The sequence below is a fragment of the Canis aureus genome, chromosome 5, assembly GCF_053574225.1.
Source record: "Canis aureus isolate CA01 chromosome 5, VMU_Caureus_v.1.0, whole genome shotgun sequence".
Taxonomy (NCBI): domain Eukaryota; kingdom Metazoa; phylum Chordata; class Mammalia; order Carnivora; family Canidae; genus Canis; species Canis aureus.
Window position 1 is genome coordinate 75256412 of NC_135615.1, and position 10586 is coordinate 75266997.

General features: G+C 43.4%; 1 protein-coding gene across 1 annotated transcript in view; it reads right to left on the reverse strand.

The window, feature by feature from the left end:
* MACO1 (macoilin 1) overlaps window positions 1-9648 on the reverse strand; it is a 60597-nt gene extending 50949 nt beyond the window's left edge. Inside the window, exon 1 of the mRNA XM_077899074.1 lies at window positions 9475-9648. Within this exon, the coding sequence (XP_077755200.1) occupies window positions 9475-9554 (80 nt within the window). The 5' untranslated portion in view covers window positions 9555-9648. The remainder of the gene's footprint in view (window positions 1-9474) is intronic.
* Window positions 9649-10586: the final 938 nt, after the last annotated feature.

The following is a 10586-nucleotide window of genomic DNA, read 5'->3' on the forward strand; positions in this document are numbered from 1 at the left end:
TACTTTCGTCTGAAAAAAAGAAAACATACTACTTTGGACAGTGTGGCCTCTGTGAGGTTTGGGATGTGGATGTTGCCGAAGCACAGGAAGAGAAAGAGAACAACCCGCAGGATTACACTTCCTATCTTCAGCAGGAGTAATCATCTACCTAATCACACTTTACACTTACATCATATGTGTAATTTTTCCAAATACTTTCACATTAATTATCTCATTTTAGCCTTACAACTGTGAAAGAGGCAGGGTAGTTATTACCCTCTCACAGGAAAGAAACCTGAGGAACCGGGAGCAGAAAGGCTGCAGGGTGCTGGTGAAAGAGCACAGAAACAGGAGTCTGGAGACCGCAGAGAACACAGTGATTTCTACGTGGAAAGCTGTGCTGCTGCTAGAAATATTAATGAATACTTTTCTATGGAAAGAAATGGAGAAGACATTAAGTGAGGAGAAAAGCCAAGAAACTTGTATGTAAAACAGAATCTTATTTTTGTTAAGGAAGAAATTCAGTTTGCTTACATAGAAAGAAAAAAAAACAATACTTAAAAATTATATAACAGTGATCACCCCAAAGCAGGACTACTAAATTAAGGTCTGTTGCATTATGCTAATACACTGTTGTATTCATTTTTTTCATAACAAGTATGTGTTACTTTAACTTTTTAAATTCTTCATATTGAAGTAACTTTGGACTTACAGAAAAGATGCATGAATAGCACAAAGAATTCCCTTGTATCTTTCATTCAGAATACACAAATGAGAAAACATTTTATCATGTTCTTATCATTCTCTCCCTATATATGTTGTATTTTTTTTTTTAAATCAAAGTCCGGAAATTAACATTGATAGTAACATACTATTATCTCATCTAGACACCTTATTCAAATTTCAGTAATTATCTCATGTCCTTTATTTTTTTTTAAGATTTATTTATTTTAGAGAAAGGGGGGGGGGGCAGAGGAATAGGGAGTGAGAGAATTGCAAGCAGACTCCACACTCAGCAGTGAGACTAACGTGAGACTGGATCTCATGACACTGAGATCATGACCTGAGCCGAAAAACCAAGCGTCATATGTTCAACCAACTGAGCCACCCAGGCACCCCTCACTAATATCCTTTAAAGCAACAGATAAATAAGAGATTGATAAATCAAGAGATCCTGGTCCAATCACATTTTGTACCGTTGTCATATCTATACTGTTTTTTTTTTTTTTTTAATTGAGATTGTCATTTTGAGAAGGAAAAAATTTTCCTGGTACCTGTTGTTTCACCTGTAAAACCAAGATAAAGATACTTGCCCTATATGTAGCAGATAGCCTGAAAGTATCATATGAGTTGTTACACATAAACATCACTCAGAAATGATGAAGTAGCACAATACAACAGAAAGAGGACAGACTTTGGGGTTAGAAAGATATGGGCCTCTACCAAGTAACTAAACCTGGGGCAACTTTGGTTTCTTCACATATGAAACTGAAGCTAATACCCTAACTGGAACAAAATAAGACAAAGAAAAAAAAAAGTAGTAGTAACAGCAAATAATTTTACGAGCAATTATCTGTGTTAGGCATTATGGTAAGTTTTTTTTATGTGACTTATCTCAATTACCCTTATAGCAGTCCTATAAAGTAGGTGGTATTATTTACCATCTTCATTCTACAGATGAGAAAAATGAGGGCTAAAGTAAATAAGTGACTTGTTCAAGGTCACACAACTAGTGTCAGGGACATTCTTTGAAGTCAGGTTCGTATGACTTTAAAGTCCATATGCTTATCCATCACACTGGACTTTCTCATCTCACATTAGTCAATAAATATTATTTTCCTTCTTTTTTTAAATTTTTATTTATTTATGATAGTCACAGAGAGAGAGAGAGAGAGAGAGAGAGAGGCAGAGACATAGGCAGAGGGAGAAGCAGGCTCCATGCACCGGGAGCCCGCGGTAGGATTCGATCCCGGGTCTCCAGGATCACGCCCTGGGCCAAAGGCAGGCGCTAAACCACTGTGCCACCCCAGGGATCCCTATTTTCCTTCTTTATATCCTTTCCTACATACACATTCAAGTTATATAATTCTTTAATTCTCCAAGAGAACCAACTTTTTAAAAAATGAGGATCTGATGTATTTTATGAAAGAATAAACCCTCAGTATCTCATTCATAAATTTATAAACTTAATGTGTAAACACACTATGAAGCTCTATAGAAAAAAATTAAAGTCAAATATCCTTTACAAAAATAACTATGGCAGAAAAGATGGGACAACTCAAGACTGCTTTCCAGGAAAATTCACACTCCTAGAATGATCATTGTAATAGAGAAACGTATTTCAAAAATAAAAAGATAATTCATTTTTTGAAAAAGTCATAAATACCACAAACAATGAGGTATAGCTTGTCAGGTCTAGAGCAAGGCAAGAAAATAATGCTTATTATACCTGAGTAAGAAGACTCCAGCCTTAATATTTCTTTCATTTGAGATAGGAGATTTTGTTTGACCATGAACATGGCATTCTCTCTATAATTCAAGTGCCCTCATTACAAGATAGGCAAAATACTGACGTTAGCACTAAGCAACTTACTTGGTTTTCTGAAGCGCTTTGAAGATGAACAAAGTAATGATATAATTTAAAAACAGAGCTAGACTGTTTTTAGCCACCTTTCCTGTGCTAGTTAAGGAAATGGATTTCAAACAGTGTAAATCCATCAATGATGTCTACAGATACACCCAAAGTGGACTAAATGCACTATTTCAATCTACTAAACGCAAAATCTCTGCAAAAAAAAAAGGCAACAGAAGAGATGGATGAGGGATAAATTATTTCTGATGTCACAATCCCATGACTCAACATGAGTACATTGTCCTTAAAAGCAGCAGAGGAAAACAAAGGAATGAAGGTTAGTGCTATGAGGGGGTTTCAAAACTTGGGAATGATAGGCATTTTGGAAGGTTAATGAGCAGAGGCCAATTTGACATGAGTTAAGTTAGATGTCAAATATATTCTAACAGTTGATTATTCTTTTTTTTAGGTTTCCATTACCAGGATCCGTGTGCCTAAAGGTGAGAGACACTGAGGAAATAATCACTCCTTGGGTACTTGAAGAAATTTATGATGAGGAAAAAAAAAAAAAAACATCTAGCAAAGGATATGTGTTTCTATTGTTGGTCTGTACCATTATAGTTAGGTAGCTTGTTGAGCAAGCAACTTTTTTCTTCTGGACCTATTTCTTGAAAACAATCCAAGTAAAATAATTACATCCAAATCTAGTAAACCTAGAGAATAAAAGTAATCAGTATCTTTAAACTACATCCTTGGGATCCCTGGGTGGCGCAGCGGTTTGGCGCCTGCCTTTGGCCCAGGGCACGATCCTGGAGACCCAGGATCAAATCCCACGTCGGGCTCCCGGTGCATGGAGCCTGGTTCTCTCTGCCTGTGTCTCTGCCTCTCTCTCTCTCTCTGTGTGACTATCATAAATAATAAATAAAATAAAAAAATAAACTACATCCTTTAAAGTATGTAGGAAAGGATATAAAGAAGAGCACACTAAATTTCATCAAGAAAAGTAACCTAGGGGCACCTGGCTGGCTCAGTGGGCAGAGCATGCAACTCTTGATCTCAGGGTTTTGAGTTTGAGCCCCATGACAGGTAGGAAGAAAGGAAAAAAGTAACCTAATTACAGTTATTTTACTTTGAGGCCTTAACCATGTTTAAAATTTCTATCTGACTCCCAAGATTCCACAAGATACATATTTTTGTTATACTCGCTTAAGTATCACCTGGATGGTAGCCTAGAAAATAACAAAACAAAACACACACACACACACACACACATAAAACCCCAAAGGGAAGATCTGGGGGAAATGGCCAAAGATGGGCACCTGGGTGGCTCAGTGGTTGAGCTTCTGCCTTCAGCTCAGGGCGTGATGCTGGGGTCCTAGGATGGAGTCCCACATCAGGCTCCCTGCAGGGAGCCTGCTTCTCCCTCTGCCTAGGTCTCTGCCTCTCTCTCTCCATCATTCATGAATAAATAAATAAAATCTTGGGATGCCTGGGTGGTTCAGTGGTTGAGCATCTGCCTTTGTCTCAGGTTGTGATGCTGGGGTCCTGGGATCAAGTCTTGCATCTGGCTCCCCACAGGGAGCCTGCTTCTCCCTCTACCTGCGTCTCTGCATCTCTCTCTCCATGTGTCTCATGAATCAAATCTTTTAAAAATATATAAAGGAAGTCTTTAAAAAAGAAAGAAAGAAGTGGCCAAAGAAAAAGACTCTGGAAATACAAGTCCTTACAAAATAGGAATTGGCTTCAGAATATTTGGCAAATAACAAGAAAATGAAAATAATAAGTTATTAATTCTTCCATTAAAATCAATCTCCAAATCTAGTGAGGTTCAAGAAAGGCCATCGAGAATAAAAAAAAAAAAAAAAAAAAAAAGGAGAATATCACTAATAAAACAGGAAGCTCTAAAGCAAATAATCTGAACTAGATCACATTCCTTCATTCTCCTGCCTCAACTCGTAGCAGAAATTTAAAGGGATTTTCAAAACACCAAATGAAACTAAACTGCCAAGAGTATTCAGACAAGAATCATCATAAATGAAAGTTGAGGAAAGTACCTTTCTTTTAAGGTAATACACAACTGGCAAAAACCAAGTACAGAACTCCAGTGTGGCAGATTTGTTTAAATGGCATTTCATGGTAACTGCAAATATAAGGATTAGGTGAACACCTCACTGGAAAGGTTATTCAAAACTTAACCCCTTCCCCAGCACCTCTCTAAAACAATACGGAATCTATCACTTTCGTGTCAGGTCCAGTGTTGCTGAAGTTAAGCTTCCCCAGATTACCAAAATGCTTTTCAGCTCTGAGGTTGCAACATTGGTGTCTGGGGTTTCGGTTGCAGAACACATGTACAACCAAGGCAGCCAAGGGTCATGCCAGCCTCTAGTGGCTTTAATAAGCATAGCCCAAAGGAGGCTAAAACTAGGCTTAGGAAACATCTTTAATTAAAGAGGCAGGAGAAGCAGGAAAGTGAAATCTCTGGAGATCCGATTATTTAGACTAGGGTCTGATAAAGGAAATTAGGAAGCTGAGAAGGATGCAAACTTTGATCATTTCAAAAGTCAAAGGCCAGGAAATGGTTTTCTGAAACAAAGATGGGACAAGGTATTATATCTACCAGGGAAGTCCTGAGTCCTCAGCTCTAGTCTGAAGGCATGAAGCTGTAAAAATCTAAGAGTCAAGTACAGTACTGCACCACCTAAGCTTCAAACAGCATGCTACACGCAGAACCCGGCATCCGACAACAGGAAGTATTCATAAATTCACAAGTGAAGAGGCGCCACCGGTAACAAAGATATAAAATAGTTTCCTGAAGCTTAATGCATGTGCCTTTCTTAAAATGCCTATTATGCCAACTTGGGTAAGTAACAATTTTAACTGCAGAGGCTTTAAACATAAACATCTCTGCACCTGTCTTCTACTTAACACACTTCATCTTCTCATTTTCCCATCTTCCCATTATAAAGTCAGTAATTCTCAGGGGGGAGGAAGAGGGGAGCAGGGCAAAGTGATAGGTGGGTAAACCACAGAGGATCCCCTTAAGGCTTTCAAAAACTATAGAGCACTCAAACCCCACCTCACCTGGAGCAGCACTGCATGTAATTAGACATTACTGTTGGGAGTGTCTGGTGCATGTGTGAAGGCAGACATGGACAGAGAATCACTGCCATAAAACCCAAGGACCTTGGAAATGTCACAGTTAAGTTGTTCAAGTCATTTATTTTGCTTTCTCTTACTAATAACCTTTCCTTATAACTTCTGAAGTTCTTTCACATTTATCTCATTTGAGTTAGAATAATATTCCCCCACTTAGTGGCGACCATCTACTTCATCATAAAATAGCACAGGGCAAAATAAAATGCATCAGGTGAACAACTAGAATAGCAAGCTAAAATGTAATTCAACAAAAAATATTTTTCCTTGAACAGAACACAAAGTTCTTTGGGACCTCAAAAGCACTGTACAAATTTAAGAAGGCATCATAATGATCTACTAGACTGTAATCTCCTTGAAGACAAGAAACCATGTCTTATCCTGTGTCTTCCACAATTCCCTGAACAATGCAGGTTCTTCACTGAGTAGGATGAATTGTTTATATTCATTTATTTATTAACTCACACACTCAACATTTATTGGGCACTGAATTCCTACTGTGGCTCTGTGCTGGCCCAGACTGTTCTTTAATGACGTTGAATTTTAGTCCTTAATAACATAAAAGAAACTCACCATTCCTGTTTCTTTTCTCTTATTCTTGATTATTAATTTGACAATAGTAATCAGTGTTATTGATTAACATAACATTTCTGTACACTTCAATTTTCAAACAGTGAGCATATACATAAATGTAGATAATACTGATATGTCCAACTTCCTTCTACCTTGCCTCTGACAATAATCATATCATTTGACAATCACCTCAGTCACAGTAGCTGGATTGGAGCCCATAATTAAAAGCATCTCAGCAACAGGATTTTTTTTCAGAAAGACCAAGCAGCAACTGACCCTTTGTTTTGACTACACAACTTCTGTTTACAGACGTAACAAATCTTATAGTCTCTCTTGCCTCCTTAAAGAATAAACTAAACATGTTATGTGATAACAACAACATGGTAAATAATATTTGTAGAGCCTGCTAGAATTTATAGAGATTCACAAACTGAATATGAGCTCCTTTAGTCCTCAGGACTCATCTGACAGATGAGAGAATGGGGCTCAAAGTGGCAGAGCTGGGATTCTGAACCCCCCAGTCCAGTGCTCTCTTCATCACAGCTGCCTCCTTGCTATGCCCAGGCTCAAAAAGTTGTGCAGACTGAGAACATGAAAATAATGTCCATGAAAGGTTATGCTGTGAAACAGTAGATAGTGGTCATCAAACCTGTCAAGAGAGCCTCAGGAAAAAAACAAAGCTCTCTGTTTAATGAGACCAAAATTGGCCAGATGTTGAGAAACAGAATGGGTAATAAATGGTATGAAAAACAATTTAATACAGAGTTAAGTTTGATGATCACAGAAATTTGATACTCAGAAATCGTCAAACACCATACTTATAACTGGCCCACTCATTCTGTTTGCTTTAGAAATAAAGGACAATTTTCTAATTCTTTTTTTAAAACAGAACTGGAAAAAACCAAAACTCTGATCCTGTTCTTTAGTCCAACACTCCATATTATAAACTAAGAAACAGGTTAATAAATTAAAACATTGATTTGATATATGATACTCCAAAAGGAAAGACAGGTAGAAATATATCTAGGTCTTTGATTAACATCTAACTTAAAGAATGCCAAACAGAGAAGGGTAAACAGATTTGAGAGCTGCTGGGTTTTAAAATTTTACAGCGAAACTCTGAATAACTTGCATAGCGTATTTACTTTAGGGTAAGAAAATTCAAATTCGGGATCCCTGGGTGGCACAGCGGTTTAGCGCCTGCCTTTGGCCCAGGGCGCGATCCTGGAGACCCGGGATCGAATCCCACATCAGGCTCCCGGTGCAGGGAGCCTGCTTCTCCCTCTGCCTATGTCTCTGCCTCTCTCTCTCTCTCTGTGTGACTATCATAAATAAATAAAAATTAAAAAAAAAAGAAAATTCAAATTCCAGAAAATCATCACTAAAATAATAAATCATCATTAGACAATGAATTCACTCCACATTGCTCACATTGACTGAGTGGTTACTACTTGGCAGGTACTAAATTCAACATCATTTGTTCAAATACAAAGAGATGTCAAAATACAACACATGTAAACAATATGGGATCCCCAATCTTCTTTCTATAAAAGTATAACATCATATGTTATTGTGAACAGCAGCCATTCAAAGCCCTTGATCTATAATTCTGTTTAATACGCTTTTTCTATTCTTGTGTCACTATTAAGTTGTTCAAATCTTTTTCAATGGGCAATTTTCAAAAATCCTTCCTAAAGGATCATAGTGTCTTTAACTTACAGAGACATTTCCCTGGACCCATTAAATCTGTAAGAAAATGGTTTTTGCTTTTTCAGTTTTAGTTTAAAGGGTCAGATTTGACTGATTCAGCATAGATTTTGGCCTGGCCCTTACAGCTAGAAGACGGGCTGGCACATAGTATATACATTTGTTGAATGAATGAATTGTTCCTATGATCTAGGTCTCATTACATAAGGATATACCTCTATATAAGGATAAATACACAAGACCTTTATACTTTGACTGACTGCTTCATGCTTTTAAACTTGAAATAAAGAAAACCCCTGAGGTCTACATCACTCAGCTGCTTGTGAAAAGCAATCTTCATATATGTAAACAACAGCATGTGCAAGGTGTACAGCTATGCTGAGACTTGGTCACTGGCTTCGTGACAGCTTGGGTGTCATCAGCTACTTCACATATTTCTCTAAGTCCCACAGCTACAAGGGCTAAATTGTAAAATACCACGAAGACTCAATTAAGCCAAAATGCACATGCTGAGAATTCTCCTCTGTCAACTGTCTCTCCACCGAAATCATTTATCAACGCAAGTACCCTGTAGAATGAACATTCTGAGACGAACCAGAAAATAACAGGTCGCACACACTTTCTGCTTTGGAAGCTGCGATTGTCACTAAGTTGCCCCATGAACCTGTTGTCCTTCTCCCTCTCACAGCCAGTGAATCCAGTTTCTATTTAAAGGGACGCTGCTTTTTTTTTTTTTTTTTTTTCGGAAGAAAAAGAAAATTGCGAGCTTGGGGGGGAAAGAAAAGCCCTTTTAAAACAAGAAAACTATCTGCTTAGAATGGTCAAAATAATGTTCGCCGAGAAAATGATCATCAGCTCCTTCTGCGTCTGGAGCGAGGCCACAGGGCATGATTAGGGGGTATCGGCTTCAGCCCTCGGTGCCAAGTGTGAGATCCCGCAAGAGAAGTAGAGGGCGAAAGAAGGGGCAACGTGGCCACCTGCCCAGCTGCCGGGGGCCGTGGGGCCACCGCCTGCTCCCAACTTTTGTCCGCCTTTCCCCCCAGCGCATACGGTCCACGCGTCTCCCGACTCAGGCCGGCGACTCCCAGGCCGGGGCCGCACCGGGCGCGGGGGGTGGGGGGCAGCGGAGGCCCGGCGGCCCCGGGAGCGGCCCTCGGGGCCGGGCTGCGCGGGCGGGGGGCGCGGGAGGGGCGGGGAGGGGGCCCTCCGCCCCTCCCCCCGGCGGGGCCGGGAGCTCCCAACGGCGGCGCGGCGGCTTCCTCGGCCAGCGCCCGCCGCGCCCTCCCCGCCCGGCCGGCGGCCCTCGCCACGCCCCGCGCCCCCGGGCGCACCCCTGCGGGCCGGCCGGAGCCCCCCGGGCCGCGCTCCGCCGGAGAGCCCCGGGCGCGGCGTGCGGCCTAGTCGGGGTTACATAACGGGGCCGGGCCCCTCCGGAGCCGGCCGGGGGCCGCGGGGCCCGCGCGGGCGGAGGCGGGGGCGCCGCCGCTCACCTGCCGTAGATGCCCTCGGTGATCCGATTCCGCTTTAGGGGGCGGCGGAGCTTGCTGCAGTCGGCGTTCCGCCGCTTCATCCTCCCGCTGGGGGGCCGGGTGCCCGCGCCGCCTCCGCCGCCGTCTCTCACCTCAGCCGCCGCCGCCGCCGCCGCCGCCGGCCCGCCCCGCGTCGGGCCTGGACTCTACCCCTGGGGCCGGTCACACAGACATGGAGCCAGCACCCGGGGGGAGGGGGTGGGACGGGGAGGGGGGGCTCAGAGCCTCCTCCGCCTTCGGAAACAAAGAAATGACAATTCCGGGGCCCGCCCGCCCCAGCACCAGCCAGCCGCCTGCCCCGCCTCCTCGGCTCCGACGGATGGCCCTCGGGACCAATCGAAGGCGCCGCTACGCCGCCGCTGGCCAATCCAAGGGCCCGCTGAGGCAAAACGGATTCTAGAACCCGCCTCTTTGAAGGGCAGAAGAATGCGCCAATCAGTGTGGTGCCTGTGCGCGCGCCTGGGCCTATCAGAAAAGATTTAAATAGAGGCTTATAAATAGGCCCTATAAATATAACATCCTATATTATGCCTTATTGCGAAGGTGCGCTTCATGACTGTTGGGTTGCGTTTCGTTGTATTATAGTCCATGCTGGAGCACACCGCGGTATATTCGTTGCCCGCTATCACTAGGACCGCATGAAACCGGTTTGCGGCATGTGCTGTTTCTGCGCTGACATGTGCTCCAGTCCGTCGCGTCATTATGTAAGGGGCTCGCAGCATCCATCCCCCCCGCCCCCGGGAGGCTCCGGGGTCAGCGCCGGGGGCCCCTTCTGCGGATCCTGGAGCGTGCGGCCAGGGCGGCCGCGTCAGCGCGCGACGGGGGTACGAATGACAAAGCAAACCACACACACACACGCGCGCACACACACACACACACCCTGCCAGCTCCGGGCGACGTGGTGACAGCGCGGCGGCCAATCGGAGGAGGCGAGGGGCGGGGCTTCTGCAGTCCCGCCCCTGGAGGCCGCGTCAGAGGGGGCGGGGCCGTGGGTGCGCGCGACGTCGCCCTGGGCAGCCGGGGGTGGTGGGGGCGGCGCGACCCTCGTTCCACGTCCGCGGGGCGGCCTGTGC